General features: G+C 36.2%; 1 protein-coding gene across 2 annotated transcripts in view; it reads right to left on the bottom strand.

Annotated features, from left to right (window-relative positions):
• The window catches only part of LOC107729643 (RNA-binding protein 40-like), a 13,083-nt gene extending 698 nt beyond the window's left edge, over positions 1–12,385 (bottom strand). Inside the window, exons 1-16 of one of the 2 annotated variants that reach the window (XM_016540278.1) lie at positions 12,334–12,385; positions 10,981–11,140; positions 10,438–10,485; positions 10,248–10,357; positions 8,668–8,757; positions 7,077–7,188; positions 6,412–6,480; positions 6,025–6,167; positions 4,801–4,926; positions 4,506–4,657; positions 2,119–2,286; positions 1,688–1,782; positions 845–903; positions 549–681; positions 327–399; positions 24–128 (exon numbers count right to left, since the gene is read on the bottom strand). In XM_016540278.1, coding sequence (XP_016395764.1) covers positions 331–399; positions 549–681; positions 845–903; positions 1,688–1,782; positions 2,119–2,286; positions 4,506–4,657; positions 4,801–4,926; positions 6,025–6,167; positions 6,412–6,480; positions 7,077–7,188; positions 8,668–8,757; positions 10,248–10,357; positions 10,438–10,485; positions 10,981–11,136 — 1,530 coding nt within the window. In that variant the 5' untranslated portion in view covers positions 11,137–11,140; positions 12,334–12,385 and the 3' untranslated portion in view covers positions 24–128; positions 327–330. Of the gene's footprint in view, positions 1–23; positions 129–326; positions 400–548; positions 682–844; positions 904–1,687; positions 1,783–2,118; positions 2,287–4,505; positions 4,658–4,800; positions 4,927–6,024; positions 6,168–6,411; positions 6,481–7,076; positions 7,189–8,667; positions 8,758–10,247; positions 10,358–10,437; positions 10,486–10,980; positions 11,141–12,333 lie in introns of those variants that run through there. The other variant, XM_016540279.1, reaches the window with a different exon arrangement.
• Positions 12,386–23,492: the final 11,107 nt, after the last annotated feature.

Below are 23,492 nucleotides of genomic sequence, written 5' to 3'. Positions count from 1 at the left end.
TATATATATATATTGCCTATATTTTTTTATTAAAGCAAGCAATTCAGATAACTCTTTTAAAGGATATTTTAAAGGATATGAAGTAAAGATGGAGCTCCTGTAGGCTCATGATTGAACATCAACATCATCTTAAACAAATAGAAATGTTGGGTTAAAATTGATCTGTACACCAAAAAAAAAAAACTTTAAAATTAAGAGGCTATTTTATCAACTTATAATAATTTATAATAAAAAATGTGTCAGTAAATTTTTCACCAACCCACTTCAACAGACACAGCTATAAAGATATTTACATAAATACAAAAATTGTTGGTCTTTTAACCCACCAGTTCAGTGTTTTTTCCCTCCTTTCTTTGAGTCAGCAGATTCCTGTTTAGGTTTTGCAGATCGGGCGAATTGCTGGAGTTTAAGTTAAGGCATGATTTTATTTGACAGAAAAACATTTGTAGAAATAAATCCTAGGTGTAAAAAGCAAAACACACTGTTTTTGTTGGAGAGTGAAAGACAAAACATTCTGTCAGAAATGTAATGTCAAAAACAAAGGATACCACCACAAGAGGTTTGTCGTTGAGTATATATCCATTGGTTTCCTTTAAGGCCTTCTCTGCACTTCTCTCGCTGGGGAGCCCAATGAAGGCCTGACCTTTCATCCTCCCCTCTTTCATCAAAACAATATCAAACCTGATGGGAACAAACACACTTGTACATCAGCACATGTTCATGAAGAACTCACCTGTATTCACCACTAGCCTAGGAGTGGGGTTTTCTTTTCATTGGCTTTGATTGTGATTCGCAGAGTTAAGGCCCCAGACAAGGGCCTGAGGCATAAGACAGTGGTGCTTACATGTTTCTCTCCTCCTCTGAGGAGATGTCGATATACCGGCCGTAGATGAACTTCAGATCCTGCGGAAAAGATTGAGCTGGGTTATGTAGCTGGTACTAAAGTGAGAATTATGAGCTCTCCGACTGTTCTAGACCCCACACTAAAGCAAATGTTATGCAATCTTAAGAATTTTCTGTATGTAGAATACAAATATATATATATATATATATATATTATATTTGCAGTATTACTGTAAAAACTAGTAATAAAGAGTACCAGATCAACTAATAGGCTGATATTTAGCCATCTTAAAATTATTTGCATGACCACTTAGCCAATTAACAAAACTCGTTAAAGTTTATTCATAAATTAATAAGTTATCTGGTTTTCCAGGAATTGTTCAGTCCAAGAAAATAAATGTATAAAACATCATTGTAAAAAAAATTTTAAATAATAAACAAGTAAAATATATATTAAAAATAAAATAATACATTTAACATAATATTTATCCATACATTAATGCATTAACTCATCCACTAATTAATGAATATATTATTCAGTTATCCAATAATTGTCCAGTCCAACTCATCTACTGATATTACAATATTACATTATTATAATATCAATATAAAATATTTTTTCCAAAACAAATAATTTTATCCTTACATTATCCAGTTATCCAGTAATTGTCTAGTCCAATTCATACATTGACAAAATAAATGTATTAAAAAATTATAAGAAAAATGAATATGTAATAATAATAATATGAATCATATATATATATGTGTGTGTGTCTTTATATATGCCTGTCAACCACTAGTAAAATTTAGTTTTTTTATTTGTGTTGGTAGAGCAGATACTTACTTTTTCTTCAACTTGCTTTGCAATATTCTTAACATAAAGCCTGCAGGTTGGCTCTCCAGGTTCATAATTTTTAAACACAGACATTTTCTTCATCTCTGCAAATGTAAAAGAGTCCATAAAATAATAAGTCAATACAACAGACGCACACAATCATGTGAAAAGTAAATCTGAGAGATAAAGCTGTCAAACGTACGTTTAGGAATGACTGACTTAAACTAAATACATCAAGCAATCACTCGCAAACATCTGAAACATGCAAACAGTCATATGACGACAGCCTGGTGTTCTTTGTATCAAATATTAATTTCCTCTTTAAAGATCAGCTGCATGCTTCTTGCGAACACTCAAAAGGCAAATTCAATTCTATTTGATGTTCGGTGTACTACGAAGAAGAAGAGAGTGTATGCGTGCACAATTTGAGAGTGTTTCACCGTCTCTGGAGAGTCTCCCTCTCTCTAGCTCTCTCCTAGAGATAAACTCAGAGGGGATGTCCTCATCTTCCTCCTTCTCTTCCTCCTGTCTGGGAACCTGAGCGCTTGGGTAGATTTTCCCAAACCCTTCCGCAGCTTCCTGAACGGAAACCTCCATCTCTGCCGTGTCTAGGAAAAAGTTGCAGAAACATAATTAGAGTGTGTTTTGAACTGTCACGGTGCTCAATTTCAATCTGTCTGAGACAGGCTGCCTGTTGCAGATTTCAACGATGACAAGCCAAAGGCGTCACCGAAGCCTTGTGTGAACACATATCAAAATGACAAGCCTTGACTATTCAAAACAAACTAGAAAACAAAAGCACAGGATTGTTTTCTTGTCGTGCATGAAAGCAAAATCGATTCCTGTAATCAATAACAAAAGGCACGTAAAAACAGATAAAATGGAAAATTCATGCCAGAGGAAAAAAAACAGGCAAGTGTATTAATCTCTGAGGGTGACACTAGTGTGGGGTCACGCTCTGTGGGGTTTTCTTTCAGGTTCTTTCATAGCGCAGTTGGAGATGTCACCTGGCAGTTGGCAGTAAACAGTAAGCAAAGCGCGTATGAGGAATTATGGGAAGCAGCGAGGCTACACAAATCCTCTGGAAACGTGTCTGACAGATCTAGTGCCTAATGTTTACTAGAGCAAGAAGTGCTGATAAGTTTCCCTCAGAGAGTGTGGATTTCTTTGACGTTTCTCGTCATTTAAACATATTGTTTATCAGTTAAATGCAAGCACACTGGAAATAACTACCGGCTCTGTGCTTGTTTCTTTTTTCAACAGGTTAGGAAAGCTGTTTGTCTTTGACTTTGGAACGTTTTCTGTCTCCGTTTTAGGTCGTAGACATTAATGGAAAACAAACAGGAAGATAAGGTAAACAAAAGACTGTGGATCTCAATTTGACTGCAGTGGACGAATTTTATGCTGTGTCTGTGAAGAGTGCCGGTGCTAAATAATTGCAAAAACGTACCTGCACTCTGTAAAGAATTATTGTAATTTTAATGGTAAAAATGTCCATTTATTGGTCCTAAAATACTATTAGAGTTACAGATTTTGACAATGAAAAAAAACAAGTCTTCTTATAATTTACAGAGAAAAAAATAATTCGACATTTCTATAATTCCTTGTGTGAAACTTCATATTTGATGTTTTTCATTAAAATAAGTTTCATCTTAGTTCCCCTTCAGGAACTCGAGCTGCGTTAGAAATGCGTCTGCATGACTGAAGCACATGTGAAATCAGTCCAGTAGAGTGGCGAGACGTCTCGGTCAGGGTGACGTAGTGACCAGGAAGCTTTAAAAACGCATCCAGTGAAAACAACGTTAGATTCTGCTCTTCAGCAAGCGCTCGAGGGAGCTGACTGTGTGCATTGTGAGCGGCTGCCACTGCGCTGCGTTCAATTACGCTACTGCAGACCGAACAGCGTTATTATTATAATATTATGTGCTTTGTACCGTAATGTTTTCTCACTGGTGAATGAGACATGAGAAAATCTGGCAGCGTTGCATTCAACCCTCCACCAACGCCGTCTCTCATTGTGTCGCTTGTTAGCCTCTGGTCTGCCTGTGCGCGTTCATGTGTTTTGGAGGAGGCGTGGCTTTGGAGAGTGATTATGCAGTGAGGGTGGGATCTTATGCTTTTTCAAAGCTAGCTTGCTAATGCTACCCTCTCTGAAATCGCCTGCCCTACTTGAAGTATGCTAGGTTTTTATGTGTTAAATTTATGATTATTGAATTGAAGGTGTTTTGTATTTATGGGTGTCTATATATTAGTATTCACCTCAGCTTGTGGAAAATCTACTTGTGATGATTTTTGATTGTACATGTGGCTTTTTCATGACCACCTGTGTTTTTGGTATAAAATTATAAAGGTATAAAACTGATTTAGTACTTTATTTAGGTTTAGATTTAGTACTTTAGTAGGTTGGTATATTAACATTATATCAGTTTATACCGGTTTTTACTGTAAATTTAAGTTCTGTAAAACCTAAAATGTATTTTTCACAGTAAGTTCTGGCAAAGGTTTTTTTTAACAGTGCACCAAAAAGTTTCATGTGCGTTTGATTTTGTTTGATCGTTCCATCATTCCTAATTCCCGAATAAAGTTTCAGAGTTATCCTGATGCAGGGGGAGGGTCTCGACGCCTCATGGCGAGAGCAGCTCGGCCTGCTGACAGCCCGATACATTAAATCTTCTCTCCAGCAGAGTCACTATTCTCAGGGCTAATTGCTGTGTTAATTGAGCAGGTCCGCTCAGGATGGATGGCTAAACCCGGGGCGCATTCGGTGATGCAGGCGGATAGATAAATGAATGATGTGGAAGGAGTGGCAGGGGACGTGCAGCCTTACCTTCGGTCGCATCTGCAAACTGCTCTTGATTCTGTCTGGGACCCTCGAGGATGGTGGACACCTCAGCCGATATATGGAACTCAATCTTTTTCTGTCCAAGCGTCTGAGGATGCTCAAACACGTCTGAAGGCTGCAGGGCTGGGCCTGAGGGACTGAGAGATACAACATTGAGCTATCTGCAAATCTTTTTGTATTGCTGAAGGTGGTCTATTGAAACTATAAGGTGCTGTTTTGTTTTACTTAATTAATGATAAAGAAGCTTCTGGTTTAGTGAAATGCAGCTGATAGAGCTTACCCGTGGGAATCTGGTTTGGGAATAAACAGGAGGTCTTTTAGTTTGGGTTTCTTTCTCTTGGAAGAAGTCTTTGTTCTCAACGGCCTTTTGCATGGCTGGTTAACAAGGCCCATCAGTCTGATCATCCTTTGTGGAACGCAGAGAGAAGAAGTGAGAAGCTATTAAACATGTATGGCTTTTGAACACAAGGTAAAACACGGCAACAAAACAAACAAACCGAACATTTTGCAGCTTTCAGCTGCTGCCATTCTGGAGGCCGACAATCTGTCAATGAGAAAACGTGCCAATGCTGGTGATGCATAGTCAAAAATACTACCACAGTTATTTTTAGATATTGGACAACAGATTGTGTAGTGGCAGACACAAACTTGATTAATAATCTGTCTGTCTGTAGGAGCAACGTCCCTGTAAAATTTTTGATTTATTCATTAGTACTGGCCAATATTATAGATGTTATAATTGTCTATGCTAATTTAGTTTTTACATACAGTTTAGTTAATCATTAAAATTCTCTTTAAAAACACAAATAGTTTAATAACACGGTTAAATGTAATCTTTAACAAACTTTTTTCAAACTTATAATGTTGTGATGCTTAAACTTACTTGTAGCATTTAATACGACTAACTTCTTATTTTTAGTGTCTTATTTTTAATTTATTTAGCCAAATTTTATATATATTTTTATATTGACTATTTAATGATTATTGGCCATGACATGAAAATATGATTGAAATATTATTATTCTTATCAGCTGTATTGTATATTCATTCAAAACTTCTCACCGTTTTGTGTTCAAAAATATGTCCCTGGTTAAATTACACGTTTTATCATGGGATAGTTATACACTACTGTTCAAAAGTTTGGGGTTAGTTAGATTCTTATGTTCACCAAGACTGCATTTATTTGAATAAAAATACAGTGGAAACAGTGATAATGTGAAATATTATTACGATTTTAAACAACTGTTTTCTTTATCCATATATTTAAAAATAAAATATATTCCTTTGATGGCAAAGCTGAATTTTCAGCAGCCATTACTCCAGTCTCAGTGTCACATGATCCTTCAGAAATCATCATTACATGCTACTCAGGAAACATTTATTATTATCCATTTTTAAAGCAAAAACTTGCTTGAACACACTGCGCTGAACACCAAGGTTACCTAATAATGCCAATCTACTTAAAGAGCTTGTAGATAAAATAGAAAGGTGGAGAACCAGCTACCTCTCTTTGTCCTCCTCATCTCCACTCTCGTACTCAGATTCTTCTTCACTGCCTGACACCCCCTCCTCGTGCTCCGGCAGAGGAGGGTTCTCTGGGGGGAAGGGTGGCGGCATGGGCAGCAGTGGGCCTGGCGGCATCTCAAACTGAAACGGTGCAGATGAGTAGGTTACACCTTCTCAAGAGCTCCTTCGCACAGCCGTGTAGCTCATCAGTATTAGCAGAGAACTTCAGTAAAAAGCAAAGCATGAGGGATGAGGCTGAGTTTTAATTCAGGCGATGCGGCAAGATGTGATTCATATTATACATTCGTCATCATGCCGCCCTGGGTTGCTTGAACTGAATTTAAGTTAACATAAACATTTGCAAAAGCGCATAATACCAACTCACCATTGGCGGAGGAGCCATCACTGGTCCAAACGGGCAGGGAAGGTTCATCTTATTCATCAAGTGAAGAACCTGTGGAGGAGCATGTTCACCTGATGAAGAAATGAGTGTGTGTGTTGTTTCCACACACCTGGTACTGAGTATTTCTTGGACACAAACATTAATTGTGACCCTGGCTCCATATGTAACCCAGATTGCTGTGTGCGAATATATTTAAGCTCTGAAACGAAGCTCTGAGCAACAGATTTAATGTGTTTAAACCGCCAGCCTGTTTCTCCGAAATCTAGCGCCACCAAAAGGCAGCCTAGGAAATTATAAAGTCTCCCTGGTGTTTTACAAAGCAGTGCGGTGTAGCTTAAGGGAAAACGTTAAATACATCACTCATCCCTCCCACATGAGCACGATATTAATACCATCAGAATAATTCCATGCAAATATTGTGGTTTGATGTTTTAGAGACTGGACTTGATTCAGAAAAATCACATTAGTGCCAGTCTGAGAGAGCTGAGAATTAATGTTGTTCATTTTTTTTTTTTTTTACCTGAGACAGATACTGATACGCAAGAAGTAAGACTACAGATGCGTGTGTTTACACATTCCCAACATGAACTGATAAATAAAACAACTAAAAAAAGATAAGGGAAAAAGTCTTTGTAGCCTCTACTCACTTGAACGTAGAACTTGGGCATGCTCAGAAGAGTGTGTGTAATGTTTGTCAGAATTCCACTTGAAGGAGGAGGGTATAAATATTTCAGCGTTGGATTTGTTTGAAATTTCAACCTGCGGGAGGAAAGAAAAATGAAAAATTGCCAGTCATTAGCCTCGGAGAGGAGACAGGGAAACATTTCCAGAAATGCTACTCGTGAAAAAATCCATGCACATAATGGTGAAGCATAAATATAAGGGCGAGGTACAAACATTTGGCTGTGTTTCATAAATGCCCACGCCTGCAAAATAAACTTCTGCGAAAACTACTGAGCGGTAATTAAATAATCATGTTACACTGTTAGTTGCTCATATTGCTTGTTACTTGAAAAATGTTGGATTCTGGCTAAGTTAGGAACACTGACACTTTTATTTATTCCTCAACACTGAATATTGCTATATTGCTATAAGTAGTAATTAATTTAGGGCAAGTAATATATGAAATATTCACAATGATTTTGCTGGTAAAACAAAACTAAGCAACAATGTGCTTTTAATGTTTAAAGTTTCATAAAGACAACATAAAACTAGTTTAGTGAAGCTTTACTTGTATGACAGCAGTAAGATTTTAATAATAATTGTAATAATAATAAAGAAAATTTGAGTGTCTCTGTCATTAGTAATGAAAGCACATTAATTTATATAAAATATAAATAAAGTAAAAAAAAATGTTGGTGAATATAAATTAAAATGATGAATTCTCTTTTATGTTCAAGGCATTCAATAACTGACTAATAACCTTTTCTTTGCTATTAAAGTGAAATTACTGAACCTAAACATAACAGCCTGATAAAAATGCTTATTTAAAAGAAAAAATCTCAGAAATATCTCAGACGGACTTAGAGGTTTTTGCATCTGAAGTCTTCATATAGACATATAAAAGGTAACGTTTGTACTGTAGAATGAAATGTTACCCACAACTCCCCACTCCAACATCCAACTTATGCATTTTATGCTCCTTATGTTGCATGGACTTTCCGCGCAGTCAAACGCTTTGAATGTTAAGACTCTTTCAAGTTGAATTTGATTGCGTATTCTATCATCGAAACGGTCTGCACTTCATTCGGAGCATCACACCACTGAAAAACACACTTATCAGGCGACCCCGCTCTGTGTGCAAGAGGTTCTGGCGGAATTAAATAAATAAAAATCTGTCACGGCTCCGCTCGTTAAGTGAAGGTGAGGTGCGGGCTCCTCGTGCAAAATTATATCTTAGCCCACGGTCTCTTTATCAAAGGCCACCTGGTGCCACCACATGGCAAGAGCAGACGGGCTGTCACCGCAGAACAGACACTCTGAGACATGAGCCTGTAATTAGACACGAGACGGACGGTGACAGCCATTCTCCAACTTCCTCTCTCCATCTTTCTCTGTGGGCACTTCCTACAGGGTTACCAGGACCTGAACTACTGGCACCAGGTGCAAGATGTCAATTGAGAGTGTTAGCCTGTCTCAGATCTCCAGTGACATCATAAACACAGTGACACAGTGAGATGGCGCATGCAGAGGAAGTCAATGTGCTGATCAAAAACACAGATGCTTGTGCACACCTACCCCAGACTGGGAGCAATGCTGTTGTCCACCAGACGAACATTGTTTTGCTGTTTGTCTTTCTTTCCCTTCTCAACTTGGGTTCCAGCACCACTGAAACATTAGGAAAAACTTTTATGACTTAAGAAATATAAAGGTGTTTCTTCAACTATGGGCATCTTTGGCTCTGTGAACTTTTCTTAACCCCTTAACTGTCATCGTCCCACCTGTGGGACGCTTGGCGCTCTTTTATTTTGTTGTCCTTTTTCTCTATCAAATATTTTAGTAATCAACATAAACTATATATCCTGAAATCGTTTGGAACATAACTTATTTAGACATAAGGCTTTACTTTTTTAGCAGTTTTAGAGTAAAACCTGTTATGTAAAATATTTATTTTATATAAAATATAAGAAAAATTGTACAGTGCATTTTCTTTACAGTAAATATAAAATTATATAGCTTTTTGATATTTAAATTTTTTTGAAAAAAAAGTTTGGATAGTGCACTTTAATGCCTATTTTAAAAAATGGGGGGTGACAGTTAAGGGGTTTTAAACTCTCTTTAAAACAATTTTTCAAGCACACTAGTTTTATTTGTCTACTAACAAATTGTCTAACTAAAAACAGTGTATATACTTAGTCTGAGGACAATTATGTCATTTTTCCTGAAACACTTTTGATATGATTCTGTTGAAAACTACATTTTTGGAATAAAATGGCAGGCTTCTTTGTCTTGCTAAGGCTAATCTCATAGCTTGTATTTTATATATCTCAGCTACACTAATAACATTTTCACACTTTAATCTGACAAAATTACAGCTTGATTACACTGTAAAAAAAAAATAAAAAAAATTTCGAAGTAGTAAATAAAACCAAGATTACTGGAGTAGGGTTTACAAGAAAATACTATTTGAATGTTTCTACTTTAAAATCTCATGTTTGACTCAATGTTGCTTGCAGTTTTTTTTATTTCTTTTATTTTTTTTATTAATTAATTGTAAAAATTTATGAGCAATTCTGGGTTAAAATTTTATTATATGACAATTATTTTTCACTGCAGAAATAACAATAAAAATATTCTGTATACAACTAATATTTACCTTTCCAGTTTGCTTCACAATCACAAGTCTCATATTTTAGCTCAAATAAACTGACAATGTTGTCACCATGACAGCCATATAAACTAACTTTTAATAAAGCTTTATTAGAGGCAACATTGTTGGTCAGGATGTAAATTATGTGTATTTTTGTAAACCATGTATATAATCTTTGTGTATATTTTTAATGTTTTTAAAATGAATATTAGCTAACATTAACTCTATTCTAAATGCAAATCTAACGACACATTTTAAAAGTAGTCAAAATAAATTCTATGACAGTTTTAATGTGAACTTCATATAACAAAATGAAATATGTTAGCTTAAATCAACTCCTGCAACATAAAAGTGCCTATATTTGAGGAAACATCCATAAACACAGTTCTGATAAAATATAGAAATAGACAATTAGCCAATCAGAGACACATCTAGACAGCTTATATTTAGGGTGGAAGGAACATGAATAACTGGAAGTCTTAAAATTATTATTGATTTTGCCATTTACCTGTTAGACACCGGTGTGTCTTTCAAAACAATGACACTGTAGTGATCTTTCGCAAACTCAACCACTAGTGTGTGACCAAGGATTCTCAGCTGATGAAGTCTGTTTAGTGCCTGCGGGAGGAAAGACATTACTAACATATGTCGAAACCAGCTCTTAAACCACAAGACGAGCATGTGTATTTTAGTTTTACCTTAGAGGCTGAGATCTCACTGCTGAAAGTTGCAAATGCCATATGTTTCTGCAGATGACAACACATTTAGGACAGCTGTATTTATTCACTCCATCATTTACCCAGGTGAAAAATAAAGTGTAACTAAAAATATATTTATTACCATAGTATTTCTACTATACTTTTTAGAAATATACTAATAGTGTGCTTGTGTTTAGCATATTCCTTAAAAGTGTAACTAAGCATATATTTATTACCAAAGTATTTCTAGTATACTTTTTATAAATACATTAAAAGTATGCTTCTGTTTAGCATATTTCTTAGAAGTATAACTAAGCATATATTTAATACAAAAGTACTTCTAGTATACTTTTTAGAAATATATTAAAATGCAATTCAATATATTTTTATTGCACTTCAAATAAGCATGTTGGGAATACAAATGTATTATAAACATACTACTTGAATTTCAAGTATATTTTTAATACATTTAATACTACGTCTTTTTCACCTGGGTACCCACAGCAATTTGCAACTTTCATACTTGCAAGTCTTGCAACTTACTAGGGGTCCCTTCTCTGACAGCACTCTGACAGATGAGGCACCAAAATATTTCAGGAGATCCTCCTTTTCATCTCTGTTGAGTTCTCTGGGCAGATGTCGTACAATGAGGGTTTTGCTTTTCTTTGTTTGAACGTCGGCCTCGTCCATCTCTGCCATGATTCTAAATTCAAATACAACAATTAAATAAGTCAGTTACTCTGTCTGTTCATGATGCAAATAACATGTGGATCTTTAAGATAGGTAGAGGGTTAAAAACTATGTTTTTACTGTTATGTAGTCAGTCAAAACAAAGACTTTCTGCATTATTAAATACAATTTACAAGGTAGACGTTCATTCTGATTTATTGTCCACAGATTTCCTTTACACTGCACACCAAATTAATATGTTTTAATGTCAATATAAATGCAGAAATGTGTATAATAAATGTAACCAATTTTATATGTTCCCAATATCAACATAATGTCTTTGAAAATAAAATAAACTGAAACAAAGACAAACACTTTGACACATATTAGCAAATCTCACTAATTAATGCAACAAATTTGACCAATAAATAAATGCCATTTGACCAAAAATTTTACACATTTCCCTACACATTTCGTACCAAGTTCAAATTACTGCAATACAATAACATCATTCCTGCCCGCCCCCCCCAAAAAAAACAGCAAAGTTGAATAATATCTTACCGTTATAATAAAATAATAAATTATCATTATTTTGCATTACAGTAGTAAAAATATTGACGTGTTTTTGCATTATTGAAAACTTGTAGATAATTATCAATAAAATAATGGACTTCAAAAGTTTCATAAGATTCACCTAGACAGTTACTACACTCATTATTACTTTTTTTTTTCAACATTAAATACACTGCATGGGTTAATGCATTTTAATTCTTTTCAGTACTATAATAGAGTGTAAGTTTTCATGAAGTTAGTAAAACTGCAGCGCATCTGTCCGGAACTTAATTTAAGCATCTAGTGTTGTTCGGGGGAATGTAGTTCTGGAAGCACAGTCTGCACAGGCTAAAAACACTAACGTAGCAACAAATCTGGCGCTTATGTAACACAGAAGGACACTCTGGATTTGCATTTAAGGAGTAACATGCTTAAGACTGTTTTAGTAGGTAAACAGGTTCAAAATTAGCAAATGTACATGCAAGTTTAGAGGTTTTGTTCTGAAGCGAGCCTGACAAATCATTAGCATCAACAGCTTACTAGAAAACAGAAGAGCTCATAGTTCAGATAAAACAACAACAACAAACAAACCATTGTGCTATTAAAGAAATATAGACCAGCATAAAAATAACAACTGACACATGTGGATGTTTAAGAGAGATGTGAGACACGTACCCGGTTCAAATTCACCCTCTTCCGCACAAAGTTTGTGGGCGTGTCTAATGAGTCAAGGAAATCTGATACCTGATTGGTTGCTTGTGGGTCATTCATATCACTGATTGGTGCGCAATGCACATCAATCACATACGGTCCAAATTCAGAAAACATTTTTGTTTTCGGCCAGGAGATGGCACTGTTGTTAACAAAATTAATCAGTATCAACATCTAGACATCAAAGTTTTTTTTTCCAATATTGAGCCAATGAAGAGGCCTTTAACATTAAAATGTCTCTGTAATACTCATACTATGTGGAGATCAGTCAAATGTGTGTATGGCTGGCATATGACCAAGCCAAATAATGGCCTCCCTTCCTCCTTCCCAGTCATACCATACTGCTCTTCTGTGTCCTGAGTCCCATTTATTCAGGATTTTTTTTTTCACATATTCAAAAATGCATATTCAATGAGCTTGAAAGTTGGCAACAGCGTATGTTTGCTTAGAGTGAACTAGCGGTTGCAGATCTGGATTGGTTGTCACCACCGTGCCTTACAAATACAAATTCCTTGCTGAATTTCAATCCATGGCATATTGTCTATTAGCTTTTCATTTTTTTGAGATATGAAATGTAACTTCTTTAGAACACAACTTCAAACCCGATGACAGCCTTTATGAGTTCTCTTCATACTCTGGGAACAATCACAGAGGACTGACCCCGGTTTATGGGCCAACTTAACTTGGAGATTGTCCTCACTATTGTCTGACAGCCTCCAAATTCCAGTGCAAATGAAGTTTTTTCATTGCAGACAACGTGGGCATTCCTTACAAGGGGGAACAATGCCCCCTTTCAGCCTGGCTGGCTCTGAAATTTCACAGGTGAAGGGAGGAGCGGAAGGTATCTAATCCCTGACCCAACAGTCCGAGCCTGGAGAGAGCAGGGAAGGGGGCTGCCTGTCAGCTGGCCCGCAAGTGACAGAAATGTGTCAAAAAGAAAAGGCCTGTGCCCCATCAGCATTGCCTTGTGAAGCATAAATCAGCTTTCATGCTGACTACTCATGCTCATACAGTACTATGAACTCTCTAAGCATGTCAGTCATTGTTTGATGGTGGTGACTGATATTAATGTAATTTACTTTGCAAAAAAATTATATATAGAATTTTAATTATGTTGTATATATTTTCAGTTTATGTGGTGTGAATATTTGAATGTAAACTATTTATTTATTTATTATTTATTTATTATTATTATATATATATATATTTTGCCGTTTATTTAAATGGTCCTGCTGTGTTACAAATTAATTTTTAGAGATAATCCACAGTCGCTCTTTATTATATATATAATATAACATATTTATTTATTTATTCATTCATTCATTCATTTCATACTAGATTATAAAGTGCAGTGATTAATGGACAAAAATCCACAGTAGTTAATTTTCATTGAATATTCATTTTTACAAAGAGCATTGTTTGATGGTGGTGACTGATATTAATGTAATTTACTTTGCAAAAAAATTATATATAGAATTTTAATTATGTTGTATATATTTTCAGTTTATGTGGTGTGAATATTTGAATGTAAACTATTTATTTATTTATTATTTATTTATTATTATTATATATATATATATTTTGCCGTTTATTTAAATGGTCCTGCTGTGTTACAAATTAATTTTTAGAGATAATCCACAGTCGCTCTTTATTATATATATAATATAACATATTTATTTATTTATTCATTCATTCATTCATTCATTCATTTCATACTAGATTATAAAGTGCAGTGATTAATGGACAAAAATCCACAGTAGTTAATTTTCATTGAATATTCATTTTTACAAAGAGCTAAATTAGAGATAACTGTATTAATACAAACCAATTTACAATGAAGACCTTAAAAAGGGTTAAAAGGCAATATTGAACTCTACAATGTGGGTGTACCTGAAATATTATGACCATTGAAATCAGGAAAATGTTTATTAGTGGGCTTCCGTGTTTGAACATCCAGGGTTGATTTCTACAAACAGACACACTGCAATGTGCCTTGGGACAGCAGAGCAAGTCTGAGTTGTTTGCCAGTAACAAACATTAATTTGGGTGACGGTGGTGGAGGGGGGCCTGTCTGCAGTAAAAGCACTTTCTGGATCAACACAAGCAGAGACACCACATTCCCTGAGCTGTAATTTATATGACAGCTCTAAAACAAGCCTGCTGTCCTGGCTGTAGGAGAATAATTCTTAATACCAAATGTTCAGAAACAGCCAGAGTCTTATGTGTAAAGGAAAGTAAATAAACAGATAAACAATTTAAAATTTCCTGTTTATTCTCTTTGGGAATGAATGTGTGCTTCTCCCATTTTCAAAAATTCCTAGCAAAGACATTTTTGTCTCACAAGACATAAAAGGGAAGCAAAGGAATCACAGCTTATTTGTTATAGTTATTTTAAGATGCTTATAAACTTTTATATCCTGCACAGTAGTGACAATCATCTGAGAACATTCTTAAAGAAGTGAGTAAATAAAAGTGGTCTTGTTAAAAGTTGACCATATTCTTTTGTAGCAAATATATGCATTTAAAAATCACAATACAGTAATTTTATATATTTTTCATTTTTTTGAAGACGGAACAAAAAATATTGATGGCTCATCTTGCACTCAAAAGTGTTTTGTCCGATTAAATTCTCTCTAAAAGGACAATGTCTCTTCCTGTAATAACTACTTTTAAATAATGGCAAGTTGCAAATCAGTTCAAGTGTGATAGTAATTAATCGGATTTAATCGGAGTAAAAACTACTGGCATGTTATTGTAGACAGAGCAACACAGTTAGCAAAATGATGGAAGTTAGCAAACTGCTTAGCCTTTAAATCACACTGACAGTGGGGCTGACACCACTGCTCCCCTTTGCTGTCTTCCTCTCTCTAAAAGTGAAAGGAAATAATTTCATCAGAAGTAAAAGGATTTCATCAGAAGTAATTTTACAGAGGAAGGAAGCCTCATACTGAGTAATTCCTTATGTTATTGGCTACAAGCATTCATCAAGAAAACTGACAAGATCTACTGTATGAGTCGTCATTTTAACCACCACTCCCACACCCTCTCTCCTCATTCTCCATCTTTCTCTCACCTCCTCTCTGTCTGTCTCTTTGACTTTCTCTTCAGCTGGCCTTCAGCACCTGCCAACATGCCATCATAGTGCTTCTACTTTGGGGGTGTTTCGGGCCTCACTTGGTTGTAATTAAGACAGATGAAACAATGCGCCAGTGGAGTGGATTAGAGTTAGCACTCCTTTAATTATTCCCAGGACAACAGAAAATAAGGTCCATATGATGGTGATAACAGCACAAACCAGATTCCTGAGCAATGTGCCATGCAGATGTGAGCTCAACACAATGAGAGCAAGCTAGCCCGGGTTTCTTTTAACATTCTGTTTTGTCATACTTTGCTCTGGTTTTGATATTTTATCATGACATAATACATTGAGGCTTGTGGCAGAATACAAACCAGACAGCTTATTTATTTAATTTTGCAAGACAATGTTATTCTAATGGTCGTAAAAACGAAGGACTTTTTAAGATTTTTTTTTTCCTGGTTGATAAACAGATTTTGCTCCAGTGTTTTAAGTGACCGCTCTCCAGTGTTTACAGACATTGTCTTTGCTCCGATAATTTAAGTGACTGTTCTCCAGTGTTTACAGGTGGCGACTGTTATCCTGTGATTTCAGATGGCACCTGCGTGCCAAAGATCTCAGGTTATTTCAGACAGTAAGCTACCTTTATTCCAGTGTTTCCAGTTAATGATTGTTTTCCAGTAATTTCAAACTGTGACTCTTCTCCATTGTTTTCACAGTATGTGCACTCTATCATTTTAAGATGGTGACTGTTGTCCAATGATTGCAGACGGTGCCTGGGCTCCAGTGATTTTAGACAGTGACTTTGTTTGGCTGTTTCAGACGGTGCTGTGCTCCAATGATTTCAGATGATTAAAGGCAATACAGTGTGTATTTTCAGAGAGTGCCTGTGCTGCAGTGATTTGAGACAGTAACTGTGCAAAAGTGATTTCAGACAGTGACTGTGCTTCTGCATCTCAGTTTTTTTTTTCTTTTTCCAGTGATTTGAGATTGCACTTTCAGACAGAAGACTCCTTTACTCCAGTGTGTAATTTACCTTTTATCCAGTGATTTCAGACAGTGACTTTTCTACAACGTTTCCAGATTCTCTGATTTCCAGTGATCGGAGACAGTGTCTGTGGTCCAGTGATTTCTGGCAGTGTTGTGCTCCAATGATTTCAGGTGACTGAAGACAATACAGTGTTTTCATACAATGCCTGTGGTCCAGTGATTTGAGACAGTAACTTTTATATAGTAACTTTTATAATAGATAGCACTGTGTTTTCCATTGATTGACACTGTGCCCAGTGATTTTGGATGGTGGTGTGCTCCTGTAATTTCAGGCAATACAGTGTTTTCAGACAACACTAGTAATTTGAGACAGTGACTACGAAATCTGTGATTTCAGACAGTGACTATGCTCCAGTTTTTCTTCAGAAAGTGACCGTGTTCTAGTGATTTCTGATGGCACCTGTGTGCTAGTGATTTCAGACAGCTTGTGTACACCAGGGAATTCTAACAGCATCTTTACTCCAGTGTTTTCAAACAATGCCTGTGCTCAAAAAGGAACAGAGCTCCAGTGATTTCAGACAGTGACTATATTCCATTGTTTTTTAACAATAAATGTGCTTTAGTGAATTTTTTTTTGTTTGCTTTAACATTATGAGAATTTCTGGACTTAAACCGTTTTGCCAGTGTGAATGACATCATGGGAAAGATCATGGGGAGCATTAAGTAAAATTAATGTTAAGAAGAAGAAAAAAGCGTGATCTAAAGAAACATTTGATTTTTTTCATGCTTTCATTTTTTTCTTGCTCTCCATATTTTGCTTTTAACCATGGTTTCATACCATCAATTATGGAAGTTATAAGTTCTGTGGCATCATTCCCTTGATCACAGCAGCTTTGAACTGTGCGGTTTTGACTGAGTTTATCATAGAACTGTTTTGACAGCTCAGCCAGGCTTTAAACGAACCATGCATCAACATGAAATATCAGATTAGAATCATTTGGGATGTTTTCAAAAAACAAAACAAAAAGTGCCTCGTGCACATTACTCAGTGTGTTAAGTTGCTGACCTCATTCTCATGATTCAACGTCCTCTTGTGGAAGATATGAGCTGAGTTTGTTAACAAGTGCTAAAAGGAATGTGAGTCAGGTTGCTCCACGCTTCAGAGAAAAATGGGAGATTCACAAATCAAACCATGTCTGTTGTGCTGGGAGGTACCCAGTGTTTAACTCTAGCCTCACTTTACAGTTTTCATTTTGTGATTTTATGGTTATACTCAGAATGATCATAGACTAGAAGTGATGTATATAATTTAAATGAATCATTTAGACGGAAAGGCCAAATGAGGTTGAATTTCCACAACAAAGAAGGGCCTTATTAGTTTTAGGGTTAGACTTGGCTGAATTATTTAAGTAAGAAATAGCATTCAATGCCCAACCCTAACTACAGCTAATTGCTATAGCGACGTCATTTATTACTCAACTTAGCAGTGCATAAAGTTTCAAGGTGACCACAATGTTCATGCATACGGAGAACATGCTGTTTTGACTCTTGAGCCACACTAATAAGAGATTTGCCTAGCAGTTTAGCTGTATATTTTCGTTTGATCTACGTTCCATGCACCTCGCCCAATGCATAGGCCCTACCAGGCAGCTCTATCCAGCAATTATCTCGGTGATATTGCGCCCCACCCCACAGAGCAGCGTGGACCACATGGCCATGAACACGTTCACCATAACCACTATAGCGGTCTCCTCCTTCACTCTGGCTGTGCCATCAGTAATCACTTTGATGTTGCACACATGATTTCTTTCTTTTTTTTTTCTGCTTGAAACATCTTCATTGCTGAATGGGGAGACAATCTTGAAGTCCTTGATGTGAGCACCTGAGTTGGATTGAAAAGTACATCACAGACAGGTTCTATTTAAATTACCAGACATATTTTAGCACTATTTTGGAAATGTAGGGCATGTAGCATTATGAATCATTGTATTGGATCCTGTTCTAGAGTGTGATCAGTTATATAGAGTCTAGATGAAATTAGCTTATGTGTTTCCTTTTTCCAAAATAAACATATTTTAGAGATCTAATTTAGGTTAAACTAGTTTGCATTTAGGTTAAACAGCATTCTGAAAGAAAAAGGGTCAGGTACTGAACAGACAATTCAGGAAAACATGCCTGCTAGCAAATAGCTAAACTGTTGCTATGTTCCTAGCTTAACCTAGCTTGTGTTTCATACTACATGCAGTGATTATATGTTTTATTTTGCTGCTGTTAAAGCATATAACCATCATAAATGTATATACTGCACTGAGGAACAGCCCTAAGGGATTTTGAAGCATCTGCACAGTGTTAGAGCTTTTCCACTTGAAACTGACAAGCATAGACATGCTGGTGGTTCAAGTATCTGTTTTTTGAAAGATGAGGGTCTGCCTCCTCGCCGTTTAAACTGGCATGCTTGTTGTTAAAGCCCTTTAGTGATGAAAATGTCAGAAAGTTATGTTTTCTGGGGCTACTCCCCCTGTATTTGAAGCTGCAGGAACATTGTGATTACTTCAATAGAGACATTTTCTTCCATGAGGGGTGTGTTTGGATGAGGGATGTGAATATATTCATGCTCCATATGCTCCATATTAGAACATAAAATCATGCAAATACATTATTTCATATAAAACCGAGGCCTCATTTTAACTTTGCTTTCCATAATCTTTTCTCTGAAGCAGTAAATAATTAAGTACATCATAGAGATTTTACTTACCTGTCAACATGCAATGGACATTTTGTTGAGAAAATGGCTGTCAAGACGTAATTGTAAAACTGCATATGGGTTGTACCAGCATAAATCAAGTTCCTCTGTGATTAATCATTAAAAAAAAAAAAAAAAAAATCCCCATGATATCCAACATCCACATGGACACTAATTACAACATCCAACATAAATGTGTGGCTACGAACAGAAGTGTGCATTTATAATCTGTCTTGTAAAACACTTTTGGGGAAGCTTTAACCTCTGTGCATCAGGTAATATGTGGTATTATGTTTATTGTGTTATATATTTAGTTGGTGATGATTCTGGTGTGTATGTAAACACAAAACTATGGTTTTAATGTAATTTGAGATACAGTACATTTACAGTTCTGAGTATTTAAACTTATATATACTCTCAGAAAAAATGTACAAAAGTTGTCACTGGGGTGGTACCTTTTCAAAAGGCACACCTTTGTACCTAAAGAGTCCATATTGATACCTTAACACTACATATTAGTATCTAAAAGGTACAAAAGTGTACCTTTTGAAAAGGTACTGCCCCAGTGACTGCTTTTGTTCCTTTTTTTCTGAGAGTGTAAAATAGTAATTTTAAGAAAATAATACTAGAAAACATAATATGGTATAAGTATACACTATATAATGCAGTAAGTCATGTACTGAAACAACTACTTTATTCTGGAAAAAAACAACAATGCTGGCACAATACTAGGGTGTTGTAGGTGTTTACTAGAGAGTTGCTATATGATTAGTGGTTACTAGGGTGTTCTGGATACTTGCTAGGTGCTGTATACTGGTCTAGTCAAAATGTGAAGTCTTCATAATATTCAAAAGTCAGTTGCAACAAATTTATATTAAAAAGAGAATATTTTCTTCAAATGTATTTTATTTTGTTTTTTTTTCCACAGTAGAAAGTAAGCATGTAAGTCTTTGAAATGACATGGTTAAAACTATTTTTTAAATGATATTTTGAAAGTAATTGGAGTCCAAACAACTTTGGATCCCATTGCCTTACATTGTATCATGGAAGAACAATGAGACATTTTATTTATTTATTTAATATCTTTGGTGTTCCACAAAAGAAAGTAAGTCCTACAGGTTTGGAGGGTGAGTTTATGATGACAAAATGTCAATTTTTGGGGTGAGATATTAATTTAATAATAACCTTACAATTATTACTACAGGTTTTCCTAACTTATGGAGTTTGTTGCAACTGTCCACTTGTCTCTAAATATGGCTTGGATTCCTGCATAAATTTAATATAGGGGCTGATCACAAATTATAGAAAACTAATATTAATAACTAATATACACAGGCCATTTCAGTTTTAAACTGAAAGGCGGGACTTCGGTTCCTTCAGCCGCCATATTGAATGCTATGATTTCTTGTGTAAATTTTACTATGAGTGATCCATTTCTGCTCAAGTTCAGTAATGAATCATCACATGTTTTAATTCTATTTTTGCAATAGATTTGTCTTTGCATACGCTTTTGTAATTAAGGAACTCTTGGAGTGCAATGGTGGAAACAGTTCTAGAGAGGGATAGTAATTTAAGAGACCATGATTACAGCCACCCAGTGATCAGCGTGTGAGATTTGGTTTTATTTTAGTGTCTCTAAGAGAAAAAGATGTCATTACACTGTTGTCTTCACTCTCCTCATCCTGAATGCAGGACATATATTATATACATATTATATCTAAAACGTTGTGCTGTCTGCAGCTACCAGAGATTTAAGCTTTGTTTTGCCACCAAGAATGTATTCAAGACTACTTTGAAGACTTCAGAACTTTCCAGTTCTAGTCTTTAGACATGGTTCTGCATTCACTGTTGAAACCATCAAGTTTTTTTCATCATTTTATCAAAGAAGAACAATTTTCAAGAATTTTTTTTTTTCTGTTCATGGTTTCAAATTTGGCATTAAGGTTTCAATTTCAAAAGATTCTTGTTGTTGTATTTTAGGTTCTTCAGATCAGCATATTCGTTTCTGGCTTCTATAAAGACCATTAATGGGTTTCCAAAGAGCTAGAGTATAAAAGGTTTTTGATGAAACTTAGAAAAGGTTTTTCTATGGCATTTGGGCTATAAAAACTGCTTAAGCCAGCGTAACCTGGTTTGCCATTCTTAGCTGTTTAAATTGGTCTAACTGGTGGTTTTAACTCAAGGTGGTTTTCAGCTGGTTAAGTTGGTATTTAGCTGGATGGCCAGCTAGTCTCCCAGCCTGACCAGTTGAGATGTACCCAAAACTCATCTAAAACCTGTTAAGACCAGCAAACTGTTTTAGGCTGTTGGCGCCGTACTGCTTAGTGTATCTCTTTCGTGAGGTTTCTTACTGGAATAACTAACAAGCAACTGCTCAGTAATATCAGCAGCTCAGAACCATGTGCATCAGTGCCTCTGTATCAGAGGCTCAGCAAATATCCCCTGGTGTGTCAGAGCGCTTTGTTGAATCAATCTGGAGTTCCTGATGCGTTTGATCAGATGTTTCCTGTATCACTGAGCTGTTGTTTTACCCTCCAGATGCTGCCAAAATATTCAGTCAAGCTGCGTTTATCAAGAATGGAAATATAATTAGCTGTTGGAGCAGTCAGATAGCAGTCAGTTGTTGTGTTATGCATGGGGAGGAGGGTGACAGAGGGTAAAAGAATGACGTTTACCAATATTGCTGCAGATATAGAGGAGGCATTTACTGTAGATCTGAATGGGAATTTAAAATGACTTCAGGGTTTTGATTGATTAATGAATGGCTTCTGGCTATGAGCTTTATGAGCCAGTCTCCCACATCATTTGACTTCTTAATCAATTAGCTGTAATTACATTAAGCAAGCAGCAGACTTCATGCGACGTTCTCTTCAGATGATTAGGTTATTGCATTTGACAGCATCAGAGAGCATGAAATAATTGGCACAACGATGCCAACCGAACATCATGCCCATTGGCGGAGCTTGAGTTTTTGGTATGTGGCTGCAAGTGAGAAAGGACTGGATTAGATGCAACGGTAACACTTTATTTTAAGAACCAATTCTCGCTATTAATTAGTTGCTTATTAGCATGCATATTACTAGCATATTGGCTGTTTATTAGTACTTATAAAGCACATATTAATGCCTTATTCTGCATGACCGTTTGTTAGATCTCTTAATCCACCCCGTATCTAAACTTAACTAACTTACTAACTATTAATAAGCAGCAAATTACAGTAGGAGTTTGTTCAGGGAAAACTCTTAGTTAATAGTAAATATGTGTTCCCTATTCTAAAGTGTTACCGATGCAACATCCAGAAACTGAATAAAGCCTTTATCAAAAAGAAAAATGATGGAAGATGGTATGAAATGAATTCATCAAGATATCTTTATTTAGCTAAAGCATTGTTAGCCTTTTTTTTTTTTTTTTTGTTTGGCCATGTGTTGCGGCACCCATTGAAGCTCTGCTATAATGTAGATCATTCCAGATTCTTGTATAACCAGTACAGAAATCACCTTGTGAAAATAACATCACCCTGAGGATGGAAAATGTATAACGGCATACTGTATGTGTATATATAGCCGGGTTTGTTGACTGAACAAGTTCAGACAGAACTTTCCTGATACAAATATGCCTAGATCTATCTATCTATCTATCTATCTATCTATCACAGAAATCACCTTGTGAAAATAACATCACCCTGAGGATGGAAAATGTATAACGGCATACTGTATGTGTATATATAGCCGGGTTTGTTGACTGAACAAGTTCAGACAGAACTTTCCTGATACAAATATGCCTAGATCTATCTATCTATCTATCTATCTATCTATCTATCTATCGTCCCGGTCAGGGTGTTGAGAGATCAGGCAGGACGACGAAGAAATGGATATTTAATCAAGAAAAAACAGGAGATCCAGACAGGGTAGACATCACACAGGGTAACATTCACAGGAACATGGACATTGACAATAACCGACAAACTAGACTACAAGAGACAGGAACTGATATAGGGCAGATAACGAGGGGCAGACAGGTGAGCACAATGTACCGCGGGGAGATGGTGGGCTGGGCTCTGGGTCCGGAGTGGATCTGGCGAGATCCTTCACGGGGCCGATAGTGAGGGCCGACCCGTTTCTCGCCAGAGTCCACTTCACGAAGGCGGCGAATTCCTCCTGAGGACCATCTTCGGATGACCACGCTCTGCACTCGGCGTTCAGACTTGCCTTATAGAAAGCGCAGAGCGCGTCGTCCGGATAGCGGGTGATGTTAGCGACCAACAGGAACTGTCTGGTATGGTCCTCGAGAGTCTTGCCTTCCTGCTCCAGCAGA

The sequence above is a fragment of the Sinocyclocheilus rhinocerous genome, unplaced genomic scaffold, assembly GCF_001515625.1.
Source record: "Sinocyclocheilus rhinocerous isolate Xijiao unplaced genomic scaffold, SAMN03320098_v1.1 scaffold278, whole genome shotgun sequence".
NCBI classification, from domain to species: Eukaryota; Metazoa; Chordata; class Actinopteri; order Cypriniformes; family Cyprinidae; genus Sinocyclocheilus; species Sinocyclocheilus rhinocerous.
The sequence above is the reverse complement of the archived record's forward strand: the minus strand, read 5'-3'. Positions and strand labels throughout refer to the sequence as shown.